General features: G+C 49.8%; 3 protein-coding genes across 3 annotated transcripts in view; 1 reads left to right on the top strand and 2 right to left on the bottom strand.

Moving 5' to 3' along the window:
* Positions 1–1,315: 1,315 nt before the first annotated feature.
* On the bottom strand, positions 1,316–6,716 carry LOC135911133 (uncharacterized). The gene is made up of 3 exons (XM_065443273.1): positions 5,897–6,716; positions 4,489–4,967; positions 1,316–2,070 (listed from the first exon to the last, which is right to left on the bottom strand). The coding sequence occupies exons 1-3, from the start codon at positions 6,470–6,472 to the stop codon at positions 1,440–1,442; spliced, it is 1,686 nt and encodes a 561-aa protein (XP_065299345.1). The 5' UTR covers positions 6,473–6,716; the 3' UTR covers positions 1,316–1,439.
* LOC135911132 (nucleolar protein dao-5-like) overlaps positions 6,057–27,642 on the top strand; it is a 282,911-nt gene continuing 261,325 nt past the window's right edge. The window contains exon 1 of the mRNA XM_065443271.2: positions 6,057–6,173. The gene's annotated coding sequence lies outside the window, so the exon portion shown is untranslated. The remainder of the gene's footprint in view (positions 6,174–27,642) is intronic.
* On the bottom strand, positions 16,182–27,633 carry LOC135911134 (globin-like). The gene is made up of 3 exons (XM_065443274.2): positions 27,354–27,633; positions 20,545–20,761; positions 16,182–16,474 (listed from the first exon to the last, which is right to left on the bottom strand). The coding sequence occupies exons 1-3, from the start codon at positions 27,629–27,631 to the stop codon at positions 16,358–16,360; spliced, it is 612 nt and encodes a 203-aa protein (XP_065299346.1). The 5' UTR covers positions 27,632–27,633; the 3' UTR covers positions 16,182–16,357.

Below are 27,642 nucleotides of genomic sequence, written 5' to 3'. Positions count from 1 at the left end.
AGCAACGATTAGTTAATGCTACTTCTAATTGTTTTTTTGTTAAACCTGCAATCTTTCAAAATTTATTCGCTCGTGAATATTGATTCGCTCAGTCTTACTGATACCTGTAATTGCTGTAGACTCATCACATTGCTGTAAACTCATCACGTTGCTGTAAACCCTCTGCGTTGGCTCAGTGGCTATGCAGGCTGCTCTGTTGCTACTTGCAGGTTTGGTTCCCTGTTGCGGCGGCCGCTATCTGATAGGAGCGGAATGCGAAAATGCATCCGGTATCCTTAGATTTAGATGCATGTTAAAGAACTCCAGGTGGTGAAAGTAATCTTGATTTTGTCCACTACAGCGTCTCCCATAACCCAATGTACCGCTCCTGGACATTAAACCTCCAAAACTCAATTTTAAGTTGGAGTCAATGTTCGTTACAGTGAGTATCGCTTAAATGTACCAAATGTGCAAAAGTCAGCTTCATTCAACGAAGGTCATACATAACAAGAAAGACAACAAAACAGATATTCGTTTTTGATCTTACAAGAGTGCATACACATATAGGAATTGATTCTGGGGAAATCTAGAGCTGAACAATTCACAGAAACGAATTTAAAGTTCCTATCCACTAAACACCTTGTGCTTCTGCATTCAACTCCAGCGCCAGGGAGAATTTTCCTTCAGCTACACAACTGTATGCACCCATGTATATATATATATATATATATATATATATATATATATATATATATATATATATATATATATATATATATATATATATATATATATATATATATATATATATATATATATATATATATATATATATATATATATATATAGGTCGACCCATATTTTCTTTTCTTTCCTTCTTTTAGAAAAGCGAAAACTACTCTATGTATAGCGAGATCAGCAACTAAATCTCTCTAAACAGTGCTACAAGTTGCATCCTCGTTGGATGCTTCGCAGGCATCCTCGACATCCCAAACAATGTCATCCTCGGTGACGTCGAGTGCGTTGGATGTGCATAACTTACCATAGCCAGTCTGGATAATCTTATGACTGGCCTTACCGCTGCTTCGACGAAGGAACTCCATTAGTTAGCCTCGGTATTTTGCTAGGTGGTCATGATTTTTTGACCACGAATATTGGTGGGTAGTTCATTCTGGATAACAGTTTTTGGGGAAACAAAAAGTTGACCTATCGAATAAATACAGCACTTGCTTCTCGGGGAAGCCATGCGGTTTTCCTTTGCGGCATACTGGTTCTGTAAGGGAGCAGTGCACATCACCCTTTCAAGGAGTGGTGCACAAAAGTGTAGACGTCACACTTCTGACATTTGCTGTGATTTATTGAAACCAGTACAAAAACGTGCATACGCGCGTAAAACACCTGGAAACTGCCACGGCTTTCGTACTGGGTGGGCTAGGTTAGCCGCTAAAGTCGGTCACCTTTTATTTCATCATGAAGGGCAAGTCAGCTGTGCTTCCTTTTTCCCGAGGTCTGTGCATTCCGTCCTCGGCCGGTATAGATGAACTGAAACGTCTGTGGTAAGCCGTCGTGAAACTTCTGACTGGCGTGAAAAAAATTCTCACGAACGCAATGAAAGTCTTCTGTAAGAACAAGCTGACGATGCTTCCCGCCGCCCTCCATGCATGCAAGCAGCGGCTGCTCGTAGCAAAATGTTGAGGCCTGGTGCATATGGGCGTGCCGAGTCCGATCCGCAAGAGTTCTTCCACGGTATAGACTATCCGTGCCGGTGCCGTGGTTCCCGGCACTTCCGATGCGACGTCGGAGCTCGTCGAGTTGGCCAGCATGGAGTTGATGCACCTTATCACGTGATGTCGGTCGTCCTTGACTGGGCGGCTCCTGGCTTCCATAGCCTTGGACGCGGCCACGGCCGCTTTCGCCGTTCGTGCGTTGACGTCGTAAACGCGCCTGTATCGGGACACCTCGAGCAGCTCGAGCCAGCGCGGGCACGTCTTGGACCGCGTGTCGTGGTCATCCTGTCCGCAGTTTAGACAGCGCTGTCGCCGCGCCGCGAACGTGTCCCAGTCCGAGTCGCCGTTGACAGCTCCCGAGGTGCTGGAAACGAGTAAAGAGGGAGAGCAGTAGACAATAAATAAGGACGACTCCGACCAAATGAAGGAAAGACGTTTCAGCTCCCCTGACCGGAGCCTTGCGAACAAGCCTTGTAACGACATCACCTCCGAGCGTGACGCCCGATTTTTGAGGCCGTGGGGACTAGATTGCGAAGAAGGCTTCCCGTCGATGGAGCCGAAACGTCCTTGCTTCATTCTCTTCTGCGGTTGGTGTATTTTTTTTTAAATTACTGTCACGACCCTTCCCCACCAGACGGCCTTCCGTCAAAACTTCACCTTCAGAGAGCGACAGAGTTTCCGACAAAAATTCTCTGCGATCGCTTAGCCATGGTACACTGTAGCCATGGCATAAGAATTGCAGGCATGTATATATACTTGGACTTGTCTAGTTTTCGATCACAACTGTGGCTTCGGACGTTCTTGTGGCGTTTGTTCCGCTTTGTCTTCCTGAATTTCCGAGCGGTTGTAGTTTTCACTGTGCAAGCAAGCAAATCTAATTCTCCGCGCACGTGCATAATCACTGACAATTGTTGCTCTTGTAATGCAATAGTTTGTTGGATATTATTGATGTGCAGAGTCCCAAAGCCGTTTGAAACCAGAAGAATGGAGTTTAAGCATTTCTATGTACTTTCCACAATGCACAGTGCTCACGGAATGAAACGCGACAGGGAGCATTTAGTAGAACACTGCATATAAGCAAAGTATTCGACAGTACCATGTCATGCCGCTAGGAATCTAGGAAACGTCGATGTGACACGAACTGCAGCCGGTGGAAACGAAAGTATGCGAATTAGTTAGCCATAAACTGACGCGTTTCATTCCGTGAGCACTACATTCGTGCTGGCTGATTCGCCCCGCTTGTAACTCCCGCAGACACGCCCTAGTTGCCACGAGTAATTTTTGTAGGAACTCTATGAAAAGAACATAGCACGGACTGTTTTGCTTTTTTCGAATGCTACGTTTGTAAAGATGGAGCGAGTCATCATAATCATCCTAATGAGCCGATTTAACCCCTGTTGCGACTGGGGGTCCGGAAATGTGGTTTATCCTTTCCTCGTGACGGAGTAAGGGAACGTGTGGCTGGGCTCACTATCCAAGAGGTTTTAGACACATGCTTATGTTTACGTATTTACAAGACATTGAAAGATGTACAGCAAAATAAATTCATGAAGTTGCAGCAGCCGATCACTCCAGGCATCTGTCGCTCTTTTTATCCCCTGCGTGCTCATTGCTCAATCGCCTCCCCCATCCTGCCTCAGGAGACGGATGACATCAGGCCCCACCAATCCGGAGGTTTGTTTCCCTTTCCCTCCGAAGGGAGCTTTGTCGGAAACATGCACATCACTGGGCGCAAGCGGCGTGAAGATAGCACACTGACCCCTTCTCCAGCTTGGACGCGTCAGTGTGGGCAAATGGATGGGTGAAGGACCGTCGCCTCGGTTAATTGCCCAAACCTCTTCTGACAGTGGTACTTCATTGGTGGGCATAAATCATCCCATTTTAGAACAATTTTGACGAGGCCGTCGGTCCGCTCCCCATAATCGCGGTATCCGTGAGCAGCGGTTTTCGCAGGGTGACTGGCCGATCACAACACCCCGGTGAAAACCTCGTGTATCATAATAATTGCGACTAGCTAGCCCAGCTTTCGTGCTTCAATAAAAGCCTCTGGCAGGGGCCTCCAGTTACCCGTGTTCCGCGCCAGCGGAACTTGTCCTATGCTTGCAAACATCCTAATTTAATCGCGCCGTCTAATCCCTTGCCGCCCTCGACAACGTTCCCCTCCCTTTGTTATCCTTTCTGCTCATGAAGAGACAGTTCCGGCGATATATTTTTAAATGTACGGAGGCGAACAAAATGTGACGTAGGTCTTTTATGGGTACGTTGGCCATATGCACCAAACGGCGCTATGCAATTCTTACGGAACTTAATTTGCTCACGCTCTCGTTTCGAATTCGTTATTTGCCGCGCGACTGGCCGCTCGAGCCACTTTGCGTGTATTCGCGGGCTTCTTTCACGCTCGGAAAAACACTTTTATAAAGCATGTATCGAGCAACAGAAATCTGAATCGGGAGTTTTTCATGTCGCACTAGAATTTTCTCATGTTGCGCTTTTCATCTAATTAAGGAATTTGAGAGGTTGCTTAAATAATTAAGACTAGTTATCTAATTAGCCGAAATGAAAAACTAGTTTGAGTATCTCCAAGCGACGGCAAACAACCTTACCTTTGTTCTGTCCAGCTACGTGACATTTGCATATTTTTAAACTCTGGCTAAAGTCAGCTGGGACACCCTGTATAATGGAGTGCGCTTACGCAAGAAAGCCGGGTAACTGGGAGATCGCTGGGAGATATGCCTTCGTCCTACATGAGAGCGAGCTGACGACGATGAATCTGCAGTCGTACCCTTTGAGGAAGGCTGGCGGCCTTGGACACACGGCCATGACGTGTCCGATGCGGCCGCACAGCTTGCAGCGGGCCGGCCGGTCGACGTACAGGTGGACCCTGTGCTGGACGAACCCGATGTTCACGTAGTCCGGTATCTGCGCCGAGGCGAACGTCACAATGGCCGGGCTCGGGGGGTGCGGTATGCGCACGTTGAGCACCGGCACCGCGGACCGTATGGCGGCCTCGATGTCGGTGGCCGTCATGCCGGGCGGTATGCCGTTCACGACGCCGACGGCCTTGAACGTGCTGCGCGGCTCGTGCACCTCGACGGCCACGCCGCACAGCCGGCGGATGCCCATCAGCGCGGCCGTCACCTCGGTCCTCAGCGTGTCGACGGCCAGCAGGTTGAGGCGCGTGTTGAGGCGCACCCTCCGGATGCCGTCGGGAGCGACGGTCTCGAGCTCCTTGGTGATCCTGATGCAGTTGAGGCTTTTCACCTGCGTACAGGTAAGATGGGCATTTGGGAAGGCTAAGAAGCTCCCTCGCATTATTCAGATATGCCGCTCGCCACCTCCTCCACTACCTTAGCCCACCTCCGTATCCCTATACCAGTCAAACCTGGGTGGTTGACTACGGCCACCACATTCCAGGAGCTAGAGTACCTGGCAGCGTACATCGTATCCGCCGTCAAGTGGGCCGACAGAGGCTACCTGGACTGAGGCAGCCTGCTCAGTAATCCGCTGAGCAACAATAAACAATAATAAAGTTTTATCTCTCTCCGACCAGGTTTCGGCATCGCAAGGTGATAAGCGCCGTTGCGTTGATCATACTGACGATCGCCCCTGCAAAGTGTCAAACCGCTTCACGGCGCAAAGACAGCGGACATTTTAAAGAAAGCACGCGCGCTAGAGCCTCTCGATGGAGCCCCGTTTGCGTCCGGATAATCCTGCAAGGTCACACGCCTCTGTGACAGACGCACTGCTTGCAACGTCACCTATTTTGGCATGTAACTCCGCTAAAGCACCCAATGCAGTACGCGCAATACCGTCAATCGAGTTCTATGCGCCACGCGAACAGTCTTGTATTTTGTGGAAGACACGCGGGTTCCAACGATTACGCTGGAACCTTCGACGTGTCATGTATAGGAGCCGACGCGTTTGACTCGCACATCAGATTTCGACGATCGCCGACTGTGTTCGCCACTGCCGTGCTTCGAGTGTCACTTGCTTTTGTGGGCACAGGTTCGCCCAATAAAATGTTTCGGGATTCACAGTTTAGCAACTGTGTTCTTCACCGTCACTACAGCGTGTCATTATCTTTTTACGTGCCAGACGTGCGTATCCCAGTAGGACACACCAACTAGTTGGAATAAGTGCCTTTTTTTTAAAGGTGTGTGTCAGTGTACTGGATAAATGCGAGTACTGACCTGCGTAATGCCGTCGATGGGCACGACGAGGGCAGTGGTGCCGACGGCAGTGCGACTCGGTTCGTATCGAAGCGACGGCAACAAGTCGTCGTCGCCCTCCGAGCGCGTTGGGAAGCAGCCGCCCTTTTGGAGGTATGGGTCGTTGTAGTGGTGGTAGCAGGGACCCAAGTAGCTGAACGAGGCGTCCTGACACGCCAGGCGCTGCATTTTGTCGGCCAGGGACTCGCCACTGCCCAGTTGCCGGTTGCCGCCGGGTTGCTGCTGGGCGTCGCTAGCGGTGAGTTGTCGAGGCCAGTGTGGACGATCGGGTGTCCCTGGGGCACCAGGGGCACTGTCGAGCGGGGCCTCGTAAGCCGTAGTGATACCGGGAACTGCTACTGCCGTGTTTTCATTAGTTACGAAGGCCTGGGCATTGTCGTTCGTCTCTACGACGGGAGCGATCTTGGAATCTGTGACGCATGGTTTCACTTCCGCGGTTGGCTTTCCTGAAGATTTAGGCTGCGGGCCCGCGTCGCTTTTTGAAGACTTGCTCTTAGTGCCTCGGCGCTTGGATGACTTGCGGTTCTTGCGAGACATGTTGTTTGCTCGGAGCTCAAGTCTTTGGTGCAACACAAGGTTTGTATTTTCTAAACTGCTAAACTGGAAGTTTTAGTGTATCTTCGGCGTTGACAGTCTGTGCTAACCTCCGGGCCCTCTGAGATCGGAGTTTCTTATTTTTCGACTGGAAGCTTTAGCGTCTTTTCAGTTGTGGTTGTAGGTACTCTACTGAGCCCTGAGCCCACACGGTTTGTTTGGATTTCTGCATTGCAATTCGCTCTACTTTATGAACACTTGGATAACTTATACCTCGCAGCTGCAGCAGGCATATTGAAGCGCTGCCCGTTTATATGGGAGTTATTTCTACGCGTCAATATCCTGACAGTTTCTGTCAGCATAGCCCAGAATATTGAAGCGCTGCCCGTTTATATGGGAGTTATTTCTACGCGTCAATATCCTGACAGTTTCTGTCAGCATAGCCCAGAAGCTAGCTCCCCGTGTTGTGTGCTTTATGGGGTAGATGTAGCAAGGTAGCCGCCCCTGAGTGTCTTCAGGCACGTCAGAATATAATCGGTGCTTAAATTATTTGTTCGCAATGGATGATCCGACAAAGTGCGTGAACTAATATTTCGTGATCGAAATCTCATTAGGTAAATGTGCGGCGAGTGCCAATAGAAAATGGAACACTTGCTTTGCATTGAAGGCCGTTAGTTAATTAGCCTTATTGTTATGGTGCAATAAGTGCAAAGTGGCAGATTATTTGACAGTATAGATTTACCTATATGCGAGCATTAGCGAGTGAGGTCTGAAGTGCCACTCGGGCAGCAGCGGTTGCTTGAATGCGAATTCTGTGCTTCCTTTCACATTTATGCAATCGGTGCAAAGGTGGGGATAGTCTGCGTATCACCGATTCCTCGACAGAAGTTGTCATTTGCGGCGTATACACGCGTGGCCAACATTCATATGCTTGCGCAAGGGCTCGCACATGCAAGTTTTAACCAAACTTCGAAAATTAGAGTAGCGCACCACAAGAACGTTCCGGTGTCACTTGGCGGCTGTTGTCTACAGAGTTTCGTCCTTGGCAGTGTACTTTTAGTGCTAGACACACATTACTCAGGGCGATGGCAGCGTTGCAATATACCGCGAAGATATAATAGCACACGTCAAGTGATCGAACAACGGCCATTTAATTTTACGGGCACCAAACAAAAATGTTAAGCTTGAATTGTAGATTACGCTTCCGTCATCGCAAGGTCAGCTTTAGAGGCAAACAGCAACAAAATTTCACTTTAAGTGAGTGAGTGAGTGACGAAACTTTGTTGTGCACGCCTGCAGAACGGTTAGCTTTCCCCTGTTAGGGAGGCGTTACCGTGACGCGGCTTTAAGTACATTTGTTATAAATGAGTATATTACCACTAAAACAATGTTGGCAGAAGCTGCGGGGCTGGTAAGTGCATAGTTTTCGTGTTGGCAGCCTTTAAACAGCACCTAAGCAGATGATGCATGCACCTGGTGGTTGCCGCTGTGACGTAAGTCTCAGCACGCCGCCTCCAAAGTTTTCCAGTGCGCCGCGTGGACGCCGCTTTATCTCGTAGGTCATGGCGAGGAGCCGCGCGCTCTGGGTCATGCGTCATTTCCGGCGAGCGGTAGCCATCTCGGCTACCGCCGTGAGAGTCGTGAAAGTCGCCGTGACACGCTTATCACAAGTCATCTAAGATCAACCGGACATGTCCAAGTGTGCCTTCTCTGCTTACGAACGGACATGCTTGCTATCGAGATTAAGGGCATGAACAGTACCATGCTGCAGATCGCAAAGCTTGGGGCTACACTCATATCAACGACGAAGCCTTAGTCACCGTCATTTTTGAGGTCGTCTAATGGTTTCGGCGACGCTGGGGTGGTGATCATTATGATGATGATGATGATATCTGTTGGCAACCCCTTCGAAACATCGCGGTGAAAAATGGTTACCCTTGCCTGCTTGAGCTCACCAGGTATTATACACATGTATACCAGTCTAGTCTTTTGGCTATCTCTCCTTGGTCTTTTATTTCTTCATTAAAACATGTCTCCGTATCGTACAGTTACCTGTGCCTGTAATGGCTATTATTCTGTCAATATCTTCCGTGCTTCTATTTTTTTTTCACCATTATTCTAAACGTCTCTTGTTTATCTCGACTGATGAGCAGTTAAAGCGCTTCTGGAAGGTGGACGTTCCCTACGGGTCTCGTTGGGTGTGTATCGTGGCATTTCGTTACAAAGTGCTAACTTGTTTCCGCTGCAGCGGAAACTGGAGTAGCTGTGCTTGCTATCAAAGGTACGTATGTAGTAGCTCTATGATGATGATGATTTATAGGCATCCCCTTTGAAACGGTGCGGGAGCAAACCGTCATCTAGTCTGCCTGAGTTACTCAGGTATGCTGTCAATGCTTTTCCGCTTTCTATAATTCCTGTATACATCTCTTTAATCTTCGCTATCTACCTTGTACCGCTGCCTATGCCTGTAATTGATCTGATCGTATCAGTCTCTTTCTATACTTTTTTTTCACCAATATTTTAAACGTCTCCTGCCTATCTCGCCTGCCGACCGGTTGATGCTTCCGTCCACATTAAATCTGAACGCTTCTGGAAGGTGCACGTTGCATGCTGCTCTCGCTGGGTGAGTCCCTTCGCATTCCACTAAGATGTGCCGAGTGGTCTGCGGATTTTCGCTGCAGCATACACGTCTCATCTAATTGCAGATGTTTACTCCGGTATGTTTTTGTTCTTAGGCAACCAGCTATAGCCCCAGAAAGCAAGACACTTTGTGTTATCGTACAGACTTCCCATTCTAATATTTTTTTTAATTACTGTAAATCTCGGTGGTCTATTCGTTTCCACTCTTTGCATCCAATTCGCTGTCTCTGCTTCCGATTGCTCCTGCTTTTCTATCTACACTTTCAATTACCCTGTAACAGCAGACGCAACTTCATGGCGCTCTCTGGCCGGTGCAAGGTGCTTGTTCTTTCAGTCCCGTCTGTTTCGCGCTATTTATTACAGATAACTCTCGTGTTTGTTTCATTCTCCCTCTGCTGTCATGTTTGCGCCGTTGAAACGAACGTGCGCAGCATCCAATGAACTCCTCATACGATATATAGGCTCGATTAACCACGCTTCGGACGGGTGGCCGCAGCAATGGCGCGCGCGCATTCTCATCTTGTTTTTCTCCCCCCCCCCCCTCCCTCGTCGGCTAATTCATTTCCGCGTGGCACCCATACCCTTCTCGAGCACGTAGGCACGGCGCGCCCCCTAGCGGTGCTTGTGCGAAACAGGGACGTGAAGAATTATGGTCACCTGAAAGCGGACACCGGAAGCGCAGCGAGTGGCTGCCGCATTGATTGGAATTGAACACGCGTAAGTTGCTCTAGTATGCTTGGGCACAGAAGCGTGCAACCGTTTACGACGCTCCTGATGGCCCCGGCCAGTCGCGAGCTGCCCGTAGCTCTCTCCCGAGAGCCACTGTGCTGAACAGGGTGAGAGGACGAATCTGGGCCGACAAGCCGACAGCGCTGTTAATAACGACCCCTTTAATAAGTGGTGCCTTTCTTTTTTCTAAAGATAGCCCCGGAGCAAGCGGAACGTTTGGGGCAAAGAACGTGTTTGAAATAAAGCTCGCTTGACTTGGATATATAGTTTTAACATCATATCTCTTAACGCATGTTAGGAGGTGGCAGAATTTGTTAATGCATCGACATAAATGAGATTAAAGGTTAGTTACCGTTATATATCAACTCAGCTTTGCGCTATATATGGAAAGTTGATGACGGCTGTTAGGCTTCTGAACTTGTCTGTCAGAGTCAAGCGTATCTATAAATACCCGCTTAATAAATTCACCCAGCAAAACTACTCGGGAAGGCAGGAATATATATACATATATGAAATGCGGAGATCTTCGAAGAATAGCTGCATAATGCCAGCAGGCCTATAAAATTGAACAATTGACTGCAAAGTAGTGCGAGTGGTTCGGTAAACACCAACAAACCGACATTCCCTTATGGTAAGCGTTTACGGCAACCTCACTGAGCTTCTCCCCTGATTCCACGCCCCCTTCCGACGCCGTTGTTGGACGTGATATAGGTCGGCGCGGCAGCAAGCAAGCTAGCGTTGCCTCATTGATGTCGGAAATTTTCACGCTATGTGGCAGCCTATACCATTGTGCGACGGTGAGCAAAAATGTCCAGCTTGTGCCGGCATGTTTGCTACTATTTATAGCCGATATACATAGCGGCAAGCTCCTCTAAGGCGGCTGATTGACAGTTCGAACAATGCGTTCGCACAACCTTCGTCTTTGCCGCCTTGTCAAACGCTATAGCGCCCAGCGTTTTGAGTTATATGTAGTACAAGCTTTGTCAGAGCTTAGCTCGCATCTGTTACGCAAGCTTCATGATTGCTTCTGCGGGAATTATGACTTTCAGCTCGCTGCACGGTTTTGATCGCTCGGAGTGCATGCTTCGTGAGGAATGTTGCCTCGCGGGTAGTGGCGCCGAGGGAGAACGCGAGCCATCCGTCGGAAAAATCTCTCCCTATATCGGCAGAGCGCAGGCACGTAAAAGAGAGGGAGGAGGAGGAGTGCAGAACGTTGACTGGACATCTCGCGGTACGCAACGAAAGGAAGATGGAAAATTACTTGAGCTGCGTCTCCGCTATAGACTCGAGACGGCAAAGAATGGGGAAACGGCTGCGTATGCGACAACAATCGCGCCGCCACAGTTTTTGGAAAGGTGTTTCCGCGGATTGAGTGCATAGTTTAGCGGCAGACTCCCTGCATGCGCTCGAGGCTGCAGACGGGGTGCGTGTTTGCAGCCCCTTTATGTACCGCGAGACGGAATGTTACTTCCTCGTGGGACACGCCCCCGTTTCCGTAAGCAAGTCGCGCACAGCGGTGTCAACTGTGCCTGCTATCTGATCTGACTCATCCGCACGATCGTATACGCGCCCGGAAACAGCGCAGCATCGGTGTTGTTGCGTACACCCGTGAGCAAAAGTATACGGAACACCGGCTCGCCGAAGGAAACCGAATTTATTCGTAAAATGACCCGCACGAATGAATTCTGGCATTTTACGTGCCAAAACCACGTTTTTGATTGTGAGGCACGCCGTAGTGGGAAGGACTCTGGACTAATTTTGAACACCAGGGGATCCTTAACGTATACCCCTAATCCACTAGACACGGGCGTTTTACATTTCGCCTCTATCGAAATGCGGCCGCCGCGGCCGAGATTCGATCCCGCGACCTCGTGTAACGCGTGTAACGCGCATAAATTGAATCTGACCAATGCACTCGAAAGTTCGCAATACCAAATTTGGACTGTAGTCCTCAATTTCAGGTTACACTCACAGGCAGATGAGAAAAACGGCTTTATTGCGGGTGTACGTCCTGGTACGTACACTTTTACGCAAGGGTGTACGTTGCAAACGCTGTGTCAAATAATTCCAGATATGACCCATTTGCAATGGCCGCCTTCGAAATAATGTGTAAGATCACTTACCCAGAACGTGTCACGAGATTTTGGGGGAAATGAAAATCGATAACTTATAGTGATATAATCGATGACGCTGTTTGAGCTTTAAACAGCAATTGTAATTTTAAAACGACATGGAAAGTAGCGAAGTACGGTATGTCGCGATGCCTTACGATGAAGCTTTTGTACTTAGGGCTGAATTCCCACCACATGACCGCATATTACGTAAATCGGCTGTAATTTAACCATATGTATTGTTTGAAATCGTATTATCTATATTTTGTAGGCATTTGCGTGTTATTCTATTCGTATTGCTATTTAGGGAAAGTTCACGTTTACAAGCGTCTCCGCCTACGCGGCAACGAGTATACCGAACGGCAAAGCCGTGGCGTCCCTCACGGCGGTGCACGTGACTCTGTTTTCGTGTGTACCCATAAGTTTTGATCGCGCATTCGAGTTAAGAATTCTTCATTCCGGCTCGCTCACGTTATCAAGAGACTACATGCTCCCGAACGGCAGTACGCCGAAGGGCGCGTCACGTGTAAAAGTACAGCTCACTGTTGTAAAACCGTCGTATCGCTTTCTAAAACTTTGCTTGGTTTGTATATGGCGAAAGCAATTGGACACGAAACCACGTAGCTATTATTGCAGAAGTAATTGGGCAGTTCCGAAAGCACGAACACCACGAACATCGGCTTGATAGGGAAAATATTGATTCCTCACGGCTATAGGGTCGGCACTTGTAGTCTGCATTCTACCAATACCGGCTTTATTAACGCCATCGATCGCGCTTACCTTTCACTTTCCAGCCTAGGAATGCGTAAATACGATCACGACTACATATCGACAAGTGCAGAAAAAAAGAGTGTCCCATAACGTGTACTAAAGCACAACCGGCCGTGGTGGCTAAAATGAATATGGCGTATCTCGTGAGGATGAGGTCGCGGGTTCGTTTCCCGCCCGCGGCGGCGGCACTTTTGGTGCACCATGCACACATAGTCGTCATTATTCCGGATCCCTCCATTACGGCATATTTCAAAAGCCCCTGTGTCATTTGGTTTTTTCTTTAATTGAATAAGTTAGACCAGTCAATCAACCACACAATCAATCAATCAGTCGATCGACCGACCGATCGACCGACTGACTGAATCAATCGCAAGTGGAGAGTGAATACAGTGACAACCACAGGACGGTGTTTACTGCGTTATATATGGTACCTTATATGGTAATTATGTGCTACCTTAAAACATGCGTGGTGACTCATAATTCATTAAAACTTCTTTCTGGGCGAGTTCGTGCATACTTGATTTGACAAGTGTAACAGCGCCAACACATGCAACCACAAAGGAACAAGGACGAGACAAAAACGCCGTGTCTCGTCCTTGTTCCTTTGTGGTTGCATGTGTTGGCGCTGTTACATTTGTGAAATCATGACTCATATAATTAGGTATAGCCCGCCTCGCCATCTTGTCATTTCGGCAACCAAATAGTCCGCAAACTGGCTTGAGACTTGTCCACAAAAGGCAGCTTCCATTATCAATGTAGGCAAATCCATCTGCCAAGCGTCATTCCCATGCAGACTGAGCTGCCACGTTTGCGCCTCCCATATATAGGCAGCAGCGCCAGTGTTGCCCCTAGTAACTTTCTATCGGAAACTCTGTGTTGCACAGGATGCTCGATGCGATGAGCGCCAGTCGCTATACGTCGCGGCGAAACGGCCGCATTCTCGAGAGCAACTGGAGGAACATAATATCGTGAGAAGCCAACGCCGCCTCGCGGGCTTGCTGGACTGCCCACGTCTGGATTCCGTGGTCTGAGCTGCGCAGACCCGGGCTTAAGTCCCGTGGGAGACCTAAGCCCAGGTCGCATTAAACCTTGCCGGACGTTCAATAAGGTAGTGCCCAGCCATCCGTTGCATTAAAATAATTAAATGAACATCATGAAAATTGTCCGGCGGCAGGATTCGAACGCAGGACACAGAAGCCCTATTGAAACCATTGCGCCAAAAACAGCGTGGGCAAGCGGAACCACGACAATCAGCAGCGATTATGCGTGCTTGTCGAATCTCGTAACATTCTGCATTGGAAACGTATTAAAAAAGTGCCACGAGATTTAGGCCAATGGAGGCACAGGTAAAGCGCAACAAACGAAGCCACAAGAAATTATGAATCCCTCATGTACTTACTGCCCATCATTCCCATGGTGACTGAAGGATTGCAGCGCCAGGGTTCCCTCTAGTAGTCGTAGGAAACTCTACGATAAGTTCGCAAGCGAACTAAATCCCTAAAGCCGAGTGGCACGTACCCAGTACCCATACCCAGTCGCCCCTGTGACATGACTTTCGAGTGCTGTATCACCGAGATAGGGTAGGGCCAACAAAACAATAAGATACCCCGCGCGCCCGCCCGCTCGCAAAAGAAGTGCCTGTACTTGGATAAGAATTATAAGCATTAAAAAACCGCATGAATTAATTATCGTCTAATAATCGTCAAGTAATTTGAAGGGCTCGCGATCTTCCTGCCGATCGACATCTTAGCTAGCGTGACCAGTGGTTCCCGTAGTCTTGACCTGCCTTGGCTCTGTGTAAAAGAGGCGCTGAATTGGCGTATACAGCGTGCCGTGTCGGACCTTCGTCAGGTACCGAAGCTACATCTCTAGCTTGACCTGCTCGTCAATAGATAATTAATTCCTGATTTAGAACAAATGTCGGCCTCGCAGGAAAGTTCGCTTTTAAGAGACCTATTACATCATGTATTGATGCAATCAGCTCTATATTGTATCTCTATGGAAAATTTTCCTCTAGGAATTAGAGGTACGTAGTCTTCCCTTTGAACTCACGCGCAAGAGCACCTGTTAGGATAAGCTATAGAGTGCCGGCTTAGTCCTGTGCTTGTCTTTAGTGTGCATGCCGTTAGAAATCTAGCTGTAGGCAAAGTCGCAGCAAGGTACGCGTTTCCAGACAGCAAAGAGAGGGGAAGCGGGTGTGTGTCTGTGTAGTGAAACGCGCGACGAGAATCGTGCCACATTTTTGGTACGGGTGTTGCAGACGCTCGAGCGTCAGCTCGGCGGCGCTGGAGGCAGAAAATGCCGCGTGCGTTTTTCAGGCGTGCCTTTTCCTGCATCGCCTTCGATGCGGAATGTTACTTCCTCGTAGGAGACACACCCCATCCCTGTAAGCAAGGCGCCACGCGATCTGGATCCCTCTCCCATCATCTCGCACATTTTTATTCATTTTTCTTGTTAATTTTTTCTTTCGTTGGCGTGTTGTGAATTGGCTGGGGTGTGTGTTGCTGCCGTGACCATTTCGATCGTCCATTAGAGCGGCGTGGTGCCCTTGTTTTGCGACCAACTTACATAAGTTGTGTGTGTGTGTGGAGTGGGGGGGGGGGTGCTATGATAGGCAGAATTGAGAGTTGTCTAGTCGTCGTCAGTTCAGCAGCCCTGTGCGCCTCGTGCATGTCCACTCCTTCCTCCAATCGGTCGCCTTCGGGCGCAGTTCTCTCGCCGTTTCATCGGAAGCGGGCCGTTTCTCGGAACTCGAAGCTTAATTCAGACCGGTAATTTCAAACGGAATTCGGTCAGCGGCGCCCCGTGTACGTTCCGCTCGAATAGGTTCCTCGCTCTGTGTCTACACGTACACTGTACTTACGAATTTGACGAGTGAAGAGCTTCGGGCGATTTGGCGAGCTTTTGGAGAACCGTGGAAGAACTGCACCGCGAGGTCCAACGTTACTACTCTACCGGTGGGCACTGTCCTCGCAGAGCTGTCCTCGCAGAGCTGAGTGGGCTAGTTTTTTTTTTATGTCAATTTCTCATGGACAGCAAAGGGAGAGGTGAAAGTGAAGATATTTGGCTATGTTCAAAAGCTAGGAAAACTATAGCGTGCAGCGCACACATACCAGGACAATATAGAAAGCATGCACCCAAACATGGCGCCGTCATCTCAGCGTTCAGAGTTGTGCGTCATTCCCGGCGAGTGGCAACGTCGGCGTTTCTTTCACTTTCGCTATCGGAAACGTCCATTCCTGCAAGCATCTCGTGACGCATTCTCGTGACTCGTGTTCAAATTTAACATTTTACCGGAGTCAATTTTTTTTTTAATAAACCAATTTGTTTAGCCAACATTGGTCGTTGGCATACGTACTTCGCGCTGCGGCATATTTTCAACAACAAGGCGCGAGCGAAATTTCAACGCTGCCTTAATTATCAACTATATGACGTTCCGTCCGACGAGAGAGCGCCCTGCAGAACAGAAAGAACGTATTCCACCTTTATTTATCGGGCCCCTCGAAGGCACACCGAATGGAAGGCGCTAAACGTTGGAAAACGGCGCTCAGTTCTGGGTGCACGGCGACGGGTAATAACACTCCCGGGGCAGTTCGGATGGCTGGCTTCTTCCGTCATCGCGTCCACCCCTTTAGCTCTAGGTATCTGCCGATGGGTGCTGTGAATTTGGACTCGAGGACTTTGAGCCTGCGCGGGACGAGGAAGACGCCTTGGACGACGCCTGGTGGCCTTGGCCGTCGCGTCTTAGGGTCTCCTGCAAGACGGGGACGAGCAGCGGGGTCATCGACCTTCGTAACAACACCGTTAACAGTGATGGCTGGGAGCAACGGCGCACACGCGAATAATGACGACGGCGAGTGACAGCAGCAGCGGCAACTTGTTGCGATGCAACGCAACGGCGACGCCGTTGCCCTGTTTAAATTAAATTAAATTATGGGGTTTTACGTGCCAAAACCACTTTCTGATTATGAGGCACGCCGTAGTGGAGGTCTCCGGAAATTTTGACCACCTGGGGTTCTTTAACGTGCACCTAAATCTAAGTACACGGGTGTTTTCGCATTTCGCCCCCATCGAAATGCGGCCGCCGTGGCCGGGATTCGATCCCGCGACCTCGTGCTCAGCAGCCTAACACCATAGCCACTGAGCAACCACGGCGGTTGCCCTGTTTGCGGAGCAGTGCTGTTCACTAAAGCGTTCAGCAAAACGTGCACCTGGAACTGTGAGACATGCTATAGGTCCGCGGAGAAGGACGCGGTCTGCGCGTTGAGCACAGTTAAATGCGTTTCTAGATTTTATAGGAACTGTACGGGGTCTTAGGGCGCATTTAATTGCACGGGAGATTGACAGAGATTGCTCGACCGACTGCGACTGTCGACCAAGACTCGCGGCGACTGGCGCTCACACCAGCAAGCGCGGTCTGCACCTCTCCGCACGAAAAGTGTCCCGCCATTGGTGCCGTTCCAGTCTGCTCGCATCTGCTTCGTCGCCACGTAAAACAATCGTCGGCGTATACAGGCGCCCTGTTTTTGGGCCACTGATTGGTTCAGTAGGTTTTCGCATGCATGCACTTGCGCGACTGAAAAAAAAAAAAAAACATCGAGAGGCGCGCGATGACCCAAGAAAGTATTTTTCGGACCAAATTGCCACCACCTTGAGGCCATTTGCGGCTCTTTGCGACCGACCTCGGTGCGACCTGTGCGAGTGACCGCTGTTAAAGGACCCTTAAATGCAGTCTTTGACTAGTATTTATGGGTACGTATGTTTCGATGGATGTGTGCCCCGGTTATGTCTTGTGTGTTCACGGCGTGTATCCTTCTCTTTCAATCGCTGCACGGATGTCCTGAGGGACGTTCGCTTGTTCGGCACGAGGGGGCAGGTTCGATGCCCGGCCGCGTTTCTCTGCCCCCAGACCGGGCACTCCGCACGTCTGGGGTCAGAGAATCCCACGCGATCGAAATTAATCCGGACTCCTCCATTACGGCGACGCTCGTCGTTAATATGTGTTTCTTTTGGAAGTCAAGAGGAAGCTTTAGCTCGGGGCCTCCTATCTAAACACATGGGAAGGCGGAAATCGTTTCTCTCGGCAACCACTGCACCAAATTCGAGGAAGTTGTTGGTTTTAAAAGAAGTTGAAATCTAGTGGCCGTTGGAAGCAGCTTTTTAATTTAGAGCGTTGATTTTTTTTTTAGATATATTGAAAATGGCAGAATGTCAAGGAACTAAACCGTCAAGTTTACAACTCTATTACTCGGCCGATATGACAATATTGTGATGTGCACGTAGTAATACATATAATGCGGACAAAATTGATGTATTATGCACCCTTCTGAAATATACCTCTAATTTATTATTTTAGAAAACCCTCCTGAAAATTGTAACAAATTTAGGCAAGCTATAAATGCATATATAAAATTTCTCCGCGTTGTTCTAAAGGATACAGTTTACACAACTGCGGTATCTCTTATTGGCGTAGAGTTACGGATTTATAAACTTCGGGCTTATGTTTCTGTTACCTTACCGAGTTTCCTCAATTCTTGTAAAAAAACTCGAGCCCCAAGAATCAAAATTCTGCTTCCTACAGCCACTAGAATTTAACATTTTCTCTCTCAAATGCAGCAAATTTTGTTCAAGTCAGTCCAGCCATTAACACATAAAAGCATTTCTTCGTTTTATATGATTTGAATAGAGAAATCGGAGCTGGCCTCGAGCTAAAGCTTCCTCTCAAATTAAATCAATTAATTGATTAATTAATTATATCATCCTTCGTCCACCATCTGAAGGAATATTTTATGCCGTTAGCCAGACTCACACATCCGGGTCTTCCTAAAGTCAACACATTTCTCGCTCCCGTTCTATTTTTCAATTTGGAGGGTTGAGGATTCGAAGGCGAATTACAGGCGTTCAGAGAAAGTCGCGTGACCCGCGTGGGCTTGTTAAACTTGGATTTGTTACAATGTGTAAGGGTTTTGCAAAAGTCCGAATCAGCAGTTAGTGACTTCTCGCGAGAGTTTGCGTGGATCACCGAGAACGCGCCTGTCCGGTGACGATGATGAAAAAAAAAAAGAAGGTTGTAAGAACCAAAATGGAACTAGCAGACCTATTTTTGTGACTTTCAGTGAGCACATACCGAAGGCAGCGTCAGCCGTTAAGCGGCCTTCTCCAATTCCCCGCAGTCTTCTCCAGTGCTCTAAATACTGATCTAAATAAAGCTCTTGTTATTAGCGGTGATGATATATGCTTAGAAAGCATTTTATGGACCTGATCTATGATGTCACTAATGGTATTTCTAGATTCAAAAGTGGCATTATATATCGGGCCCAGAAAAATATTATAAGCATATATAATCACCAATTTGCTAACAGGGACACTGTACCTAGTTCTAGCACTGTTGTATTGTTGTCATTGCCCTTAATTCGCTGCTGACGTAATCGCGCCGACCTTCTGTTCGCTTTGAAACTCATTCACGGTATCCTCACATGCCCCGAACTCAGTTGTATTATGATTATATTGCGCTTAGTGTTACGCTGACGAACATAAGGCACAAGACGCGGACGTACGTAGCGCAAACTACCAACTGTTTAATACTGTTAAATAACAGGCTTATATACAAGAAGATGTGGTGCGGAGGAAGGGCGGGGGGTTATAAAGAGACATGACAAGGTGACGACATGTGATGATACTTTGGGCCGGAAATACATTGTTCACTTGCACCCATTCGCCCGGGAAAACTCGACCTCAGCTTCGATAAGCACGATGGACGGAGTGCTTACGGACATCTCTTCCTTTAGCTATCGCAAGTGTCTACCATATTTCTCTCTCCGTTATTGTTTTTGATGTGCCAATGACTGTGGTGCTTTCTAGTTGCGGAGAGCATTTGCACTGTTTGCAATGCGCAGCCAAGTTGCTAGGTGCTGTCAGAAGCTGGCACGTGTATTTGTACTCCCGTAACCTGTCCGTAATATGCGAGGCACTTGCGCTAGCAAAAGAAAAAGAGATGTGCGTAATTAGGCCTTCGTCCGTCGTGCTTATCGAAGTTGAGGTCGAGTTTGCCAGGGCGAACGGGTGCAAGTGAATGATGTATTTCCGGCCCAAAATATCATCACATGTCGTCACCTTGTCACAACTTTCTATATCTGTACCCCGCCCCCCAACGGTGGCTGTAGGGCAGCATGCCCGGCCATAGGGCAGCATGCGCTTCACCGCGTGACCTTCAACATTAGGCGGACAGAAGACGGCGCGCATGAAGCCGCCATTCCTGACCACATCCTTCTCGGGTCGCCCCCGCGTGCTTGTCATTACACTCGGTCCGGCTTGTTCTCTTCACACTTAGACGTTATTCGTAACAGTACGGCGACGACGAAATTGCTCCTGGAGCTTAATTGCTGTAGCGCTAGAAAATTCGGCACTCTGAAGACTGCTTACGTGTGGGAATGCCAAAATATTATAGTTCCGTTAGTGGAATGTTTTCGATTAATGTTTTCGATTGGCAGGCACACCATTAGCCAGCCGGAACCGCGGAGCCACCGTGACGTGGGGAACGCGTGCTCGTCTCGCACCCCGGAGGCTCGGGTTTGATTCACACCCAGGCCGAAATGTACAGTGTTTGTCTCTTCAAAGCCGTTAATTTACTTTATTTACAGTGACCTCCCTGAAAAATTTGACGTTAATCAGGTAATTTTTTTCACGTGTTTGTACTCTGTGCACCGTCGGCCATTCTTGCTACCATCGCTCGGTCACGCCGGCGTGGACGACGACACCGGAATTTCGCGCAATGGGGCATATAACGTTTCGCATTAAAGCTCGGGTGCGTGCGGTGCCACGCACCTCGAACGTCTTCTCGCTGGTGGCCACGATGAAGGTGAAGAGCTGCTTCCACGCGGCCACCGCTGTGGGCGTCATGCTGGAGCCGAGCTTCTCGACCAGCGTGTCCACCACCGTGCTGCCCATCCTCTCGAAGGCCGTCTTCATGTCGGAGGCGCGGTGCGCATGCGCGATGGCCACCTTGCGCACGATCTCCTTCGTCGTCTCCGGCTCTTCCAGGCTGCCGTCGGGTACCCGTTACATGCTTAAAGGGGACACTCGAGGGAGACGCGAAATCAGTTCATGGTCGGCGACAACCTTAAAAATTCAGCGCAAGCTTCACCCACAACAGCGCAATGTTGCTGCCCTTCACGTCTGAAAGAGCCAGCCAAAATCCGCTCACAGCTTAATGACTGTTCTGCTAATGTAGATGCTAGGCTAACTGGAAAATAAAAGCTCGTTGTTTCAAGCTAAATTAATATGTTTCGCTGAGCACTGATATCGGGATTACCCGTAAGATTTGCCAGGATGTTTAGGCTGCATTCTAAAACCAGTGACACAGTGGTTTATCTGTACGCAGAAAACAAAACGCAAAGCAGCTTGGCGTCACGAAACTAAGGTAATGCGAATTCGTTTGTCGCCGATTATAGGCTTAGCGAGTGTTCTTTCATGACTCCGTATATATTCGTTAATCTTGCGGCGACGGGTTATATGCATGCAAAGAGAAAATCAATGTCGAAGTACCATTTTCTGCATTTAGCGCAGAAACCTCAGCGCCGGTACGTCAATATAACGTCAACGATTTTAAAGCATATTTTCGCATTCGGCCCGTTGTGGCTCAGTGAAAGTTCTCGAAACTTGCTAAGTTCTGTCTATGGTTCCCTTATGATGCAACATATATATATATATAGTCCATCTTTACGGATAAAAGTGTTAAGTAGGTCGAATGATGCAACATAGTGCATCTTTACCGATAAAAGTGTTTAGTAGGTCGGAGCAGAAGGCTATCAAAATACATGACGTCATGGCGCGCTGGTGAAGGAACTGCAAGGTGGTGTCGCCACCCGTCTTTCGTTCTCACGTCTTTTATGGCTTGTCAAGTCTCCTCCCTCTGTAGAAGTGGCTTTCCCGGTATCGTAAATAAAATTTGTCCTAATATAGTGTCAAGAGGCGTTATAGTTTAATTGAAACGCTCAGATAGCAGAGCGCCGCAGCGAGAGGACACAGAGCTTCGGCATCACAGGCACAAGGCTTCCAACCACTCGTTGTCGTCGTCGTTTCTCTCGAAGCAGTGCCTGCTGCTCGTTCTTCTCCAGTGCAATTACCTCCCCGCAGTAGAGGAGCCGTCCCGGCGACCTACGGGCAAAATAGCTCAGGCGGTTCAAAGTACGGCTTGAGCCGTTGAACGTGCACGATTTCGCGCCCTCGGCGGCGCTTATCGGAATGCGGCTCAAAGGGCTCTACCAAATAGTTCACAGGAGATGTTTGAGTGACGACACGGTAAGGACCCTAGTACTTGGAAACAAGCTTGGGTGAAAGTCCAGGGCTGGTATAGCGGGAATCCAAAGCCAGGCTACTGAGTCAGGGGCAGAGGGTGCCGGAGAGAGGGAATATCCCGAAGGTACTTCTGTCGCTGCTGATCTTCTGAAGTAAATGTGCGGGCGAGCTTTCGGCGTTCTTCCGCGTGTGCAGGAGCTTCGGACGGGGTAGTAGATTCCGTTGTGTCAGGGCGATACGGATGGATGCTGTCCATTGTGCAGGAGATCTCGCGTCCGTAAAGATGAAAGAACGAGGAAAATCCTGTAGTGGTCTGTGTGGCGGTATTATAAGCGTACGTCACGAAGGGTAGAATTTGGTCTCAACTGGTTTGGTCAGATGCGACGTACATGGCTAACATATCGCCAAGAGTGCGGTTAAAGCCCTCAGTCATCCCATTAGTTTGCGGGTGGTATGCAGTAGTGATACGGTGAATTACGTGGCATTTCTTGAGCAAGGCTTCTATAACATCAGACAAAAAGACGCGGCCTCTGTCGCTCAGCAACTCTCTGGGGGCTCCATGGCGAAGTATGATGTTACGCAAAAGGAACCAGGCAATATTACGCGCAGATGCGTTGGGCAGAGGCGAAGTTTCCGCGTAGCGCGTGAAATGGTCTATCGCCACTATCACCAAGCGGTTGCCATCTGAAGTATACTTGGAAGGGGCCCATAAAGATCAACTCCGACCCGGTCAAAGGCCCGTCCTGGACAAGGCGATGGTGAGTGAGTGAGTGAAATAACTTTATTTCGGTTCAGAGAAGACGCAGGGGAGACCCCGTGCCACCAGGCTAGAACCACGTAGGGACCGCCAAGCCGAGCTTGACGGTCCGATCGCGGGCACTCTGGACGGCCAGGGTTTGGTCGTTGAGTTCGGGATTACCCAAGAGCGCAGCCAACCTATCATCGCTGAAGGAGGAGCCAATGGCTTCGCACTCCCACAACACATGGTCCAATGTTGCCCTTAGTCCACAGGCAGGGCAGCCCGCACTGGGGTATCTTTCAGGGTAACGCACGGGCTTGTAAAAGTCGAAGGGTCACCGCCCGCGCCCTGCATAAGGCTGGGTGCGGGACGGGGAATACCCGTCTCGACAGACAGTAGTGTGTGCTGATTTCATTAAACGTGAGCAAGGTCATGGTTGCAGTGGAGCAGCTAAGGCATGAGGGGTATTCTTGCGACGTTGGCAAGCGAGGCAGGAGCGGACATATTGGCAAACAAATCGGTACATCCCGTGCCAGTAATAACTAATTCGCAGGCGCGCGTATATTTTCAGTACTCATGCATGTGCGCATTGCGGGTCATCGTGAAACATTGCACATATGTCCGAACGTAGATGCCGAGGAACCACGAGTAACCATTTGCGCCCGTCCGAGAGGTAGTTACGGCGGTATAGGAGCCCGTCACGAACAGCGAATTGGTGTGCTTGGCGACGCAATGCACTGCCACTACAAGGCGCTGATGGGTCTGACAAAAAAGCCAGCATAGCAGCAATCCGTGGATCCTTCTGCTGCTCCGAAAGCATATCCGTGGTGGTGAGGGAGTACTCGCATATTCGTACTTTCTAATAAATGGGCTGGCCTGGCACTGGGGAGCGAGACAAGGCATCCGCGTCCGAATGTTTACGGCCAGAGCGGTAAACAGCACTCGAATAACGCACTCTTGGAGGCGGAGTGCCCATCGAGCGAGGCGACATGAAAGATCTTTCAAGGACTACGGCCAGCAGAGTGCATGGTAGTCCGTGATGACGTCGAACGGGCGGCCGTAGAGGTAAGGATGAAACTTAGTTATGGCCCAAATGGTAGCCAGGTATTCTTTTTCTGTAACGGAATAGTTTGCTTCCGCTTTCGTGAGTGTGTGGCTAGCGAAGGCAACAACGCATTCATCGAAGCCAGTATTTCGTTGTGCAAGAACAGCGCCAATGCCGACGCCACTGGCATCCATGTGTATTTCTGTCGGTGCGTTTGGGTCAAAATGTCGGAGTATGGGGGGTGAGGTTAAAAGAAGACGCAGCGTCGTGAATGCGACATCGCAAACTGGTGGCCAGGCCAAGAGGTCGTGGTTGCCCGTGAGAAGCTGCGTCAAAGGCGCTATTATGGTGGCGAAGTTGCGGATGAAACGGCGAAAATAGGATGCATAATCCGATGAAGCAGCGGAGTTCTTTTGTGATATCTGGTAGTGGGAATTCGGCAACGGCTTGGAGTATGGTTGGATCTGGGAGCACACCATCTTTCAAAACAACGTGGCCAAGGATGACTACCCGCCGGGCGGCGAAGCGACACTTCTTTAAGCTGAGCCTGAGTCCAGCATCGGCAAGGCAATTGAGCACGCGTTTGAGTCGGAACAGGTGAGAAGAAAATTCTGGGGAAAAGATAATGAAGTCATCGAGATAACAAAGGCATTTCTGCCATTTGAGGCCCCGGAGGATGTTATCCATAATTCTTTCAGACGTTGCAGGCGCATTACAGGGGGAAAGAGCAACACGGTAAATCCATATAAGCCGTCAGGCGTAACAAATGCTGTTTTCGGGCGGCGGAGCAAACGTTCGGTCACATGCAGGGGCAGGCGCAGAGACAGGGAGAGCCATGGCGTCAACATGAAGAGGAGTCGAGTCATCAGGCGCATCGTAGACAGCGCTCGTGCCGAATTTATCAGCAAAACCGAGGCACTCGCCGTGATGTAAGCTTGATGGACACGAAAACTGATTCGAAACGTAAAGTGCGCTGGAGCCCTGGCGAAAGGGAAGGAGGGCAAAGGGAAGCAAGAAGGGATGACGGCTTGCAGCAAGTTGAGATGGCGTGAAAAGAACTGCGGAATCGTAGAAAGCAGCACAGGAAACGGGTACAAGGGCGGAAGGGAAAGAAGGGATATCGGTGGCGACGAACACTCCAGCGGAAGGTGCACGTGGAGGCAAATCTTCAGGAAGACTGCCGCAAAATGGAGTCAGCGCAAGTTCTGCACGGGCACAACCAATAACAGCGTGATGAGAGGAGAGGAAGTCCCATCCTAGAACGATGGCATGAGAGCAGCGGGGAAGAACAACAAACTCAGTGACTGTCTCAATAAACTGTCTTTTATGGCGACACGGACGGTACATGTTCCTAAGGGCTCAATTGGCTCAGCGCTCGCTGTGCGTAGCGAAATGGCAGAAAACGGCGTCGCAACTTTGCGGAGCGTACGGCGAAGCTGGTCGGCAATCACGGACACTGCGGCACCCGTGTCGACAAGCGCGTGAACGGCGATACCTTCGGTAAAAACTTCAATGACGTTCGCAGGGAATAGACGAGGGCTTGAGCAGTTCGAAGAGATCGCAGTTCTATCCTCCGGAACTGCGCCTTTTAGTTTTCCTCCACAGCTGGAGAGCGGCGGACGATGGGGGACAGGGGACATCGACGGGGAGATGGAGACCGACGAGTGTTGAAGCTTTGGGGAACAGGATATGAAGGAGCGGAGTGCGGAACTGGTGGCGAATAGCAGGACTTGGAGTCAGGAGCATTCCATTGAAGTCTCGCAGTATCGGGAGGATACCAACCCCGCCGGCGGCAGAACCGTGCCACGTGGCCAGCAAAGGCACACGTGAAGCAGATCGACCGGTTCTCTTGGGTACGCCACGGATTATCAACAGGGGGCCTAGGTAGCCGTGCACCGTTCTGAGCTGGGCGTAAGGGCTGCGGTGGCGCACAGAAGCCGCTTCTGGGCAAGTAGTTCGCAGCTGCAGAAGGCGAGGCGTAGAAGCCGCTTGTGGGCGTGTAGTGCGCAACTTCACGCGGAGGACTTGGCCTGGCGACGACGGCAGCGTACGTGAGCGGAACCGGCGCTGAAGGTGGCTGATTGGCGAGAGGCAATGCGTCGCTGATTTGTTCATGTATGACGCGTCGGATTTCCGGCGACAAAGAGGACTCAGACTACTGGGTAGCAGGCAGCAGTGACAGTTGGCGCGCGACTTCTTCGCGAACGAATTGCTTGATTTGGTCGAAGAACGAAGAGTGGGCGGGAGCAGCACTGGAACTGTCGGTTAAAGCCAAAACCGTGTCGTCCGGCGCGGAAGCTCGGCGCGTAGTAAGGCGTTTGTGGAGCTCATCGTAGCTCTGGCACAGTGTAATGACCTCGTCAATCGTTTGAGGATTTTTCGCCAAGAGCATTTGGAAGGCGTCATCCTCTATGCCCTTCATGACATTCTTGATCTTTTCAGAGTCGGGTATAGCGGGATTAATGCGCCGGCAAAGGTCAACTACGTCTTCAATGTAGCTGGTGAAGTTTTCACCCTTTTGCTGAGCGCGACCACGCAAGCGCTGTTCTGTGCGAAGCTTGCGCACAGCAGGGCGACCGAAGACTTCTTTGAAACAATGGGTAAATGCTGTACAGGTGGAACGGTTGGATTTATGATTCCAGAACCAGAGATTAGCGACTCCAGAAAGATAGAAGGTGAGGTTAGTCAGTTTAGCTTTGTCATCCCATTTGTTATGCGCACTCACGCGATTGTATGACAAGAGCCAATCCTCCACGTCATGGTCCTCGTTACCGCTGAAGACCGGAGGATCTCGTTGGCGTAGAGCACCGGAGCAGACGACAGGCGATTCCAGGGGAGGATCGGGCTGCACGGCGTCCTGAGGCATGGCAGAAACGGTAGGGAGCGTCCCGCTGCGGAGTTTCAGGTTTGTGAAGGGCCCAGCACCTCCACCAAATGTGAAGAGGCGTTATAGTGTAATTGATGAAACGCTCTGATAGCAGAGCACCGCAGCGAGAGGACACAGAGCTTCGGCAACACAGGCACAAGGCTTCCAAGCACTCTTTGTCGTCGTCTTTCTCGAAGCAGTGCCTGCTGCTCGTTCTTCTCCAGTACAATAGCTTAAATTAATGTTCTCTTTAGTATCCTGTTAAATCATTCGCAATAAAAAAATGTTTGCACCGTTAAGGGTGCTGGTTTATATCTTATGACTAACACTCTTACCTTTGACGCTGTAAAAGAAAATTATCGTGCACGACAACCACATCAAACTACATCTGCGGTGCGAGAAGCAGTAGATGAAAACTATAATAATCCTGACTATCTAGTGCACCCCGAAGTGTCTGACGTATGAATGTGACCGCGCGATAGCTGTTAAAGTTTATTTCGCGTAATTCTCGAGTGGTACGTCGTAGCTAACTTCATGTGTACTTGCCGGAAAAAAGTTGCCGTTAAAGAAAGCTTCACACGTCCGTATCAATGCTTCAGTCTTAAGCTTAAATGTAAGGGTGCTAGCCAGAACTCTTTGCCGTGCAGAGCGCGAGGCGTTCGGAGGAACCCGCCGGTCATACACACCTGTCCACGATGGCGGTGATGGCGTATGCGAAGGTGAGCGCGTGCGCCAGCATGCGCGGGTTCTTCGGGAGCTCGCTGGCCGGGTCGTCGGCGAACGCTGTGAACAGCTTCTGGTACTCTGGGTGGCGCATGAAGAGCACCACGAAGATGGTCACGCTGCCCGTGCGCAGCTGCTTCTTGAAGGCCAGCCACGTGTCCCGGATGGCCTGCTTCTCGTGGCTGCTCAGGTTGGTCACGCTGTCCCGCGCGCTGGTGTCCGCGCTCGCCGAGTTGCCCATCGCTTCTGCTG

The sequence above is a fragment of the Dermacentor albipictus genome, chromosome 9 (genome assembly GCF_038994185.2).
Source record: "Dermacentor albipictus isolate Rhodes 1998 colony chromosome 9, USDA_Dalb.pri_finalv2, whole genome shotgun sequence".
Taxonomy (NCBI): domain Eukaryota; kingdom Metazoa; phylum Arthropoda; class Arachnida; order Ixodida; family Ixodidae; genus Dermacentor; species Dermacentor albipictus.
The sequence above is the reverse complement of the archived record's forward strand: the minus strand, read 5'-3'. Positions and strand labels throughout refer to the sequence as shown.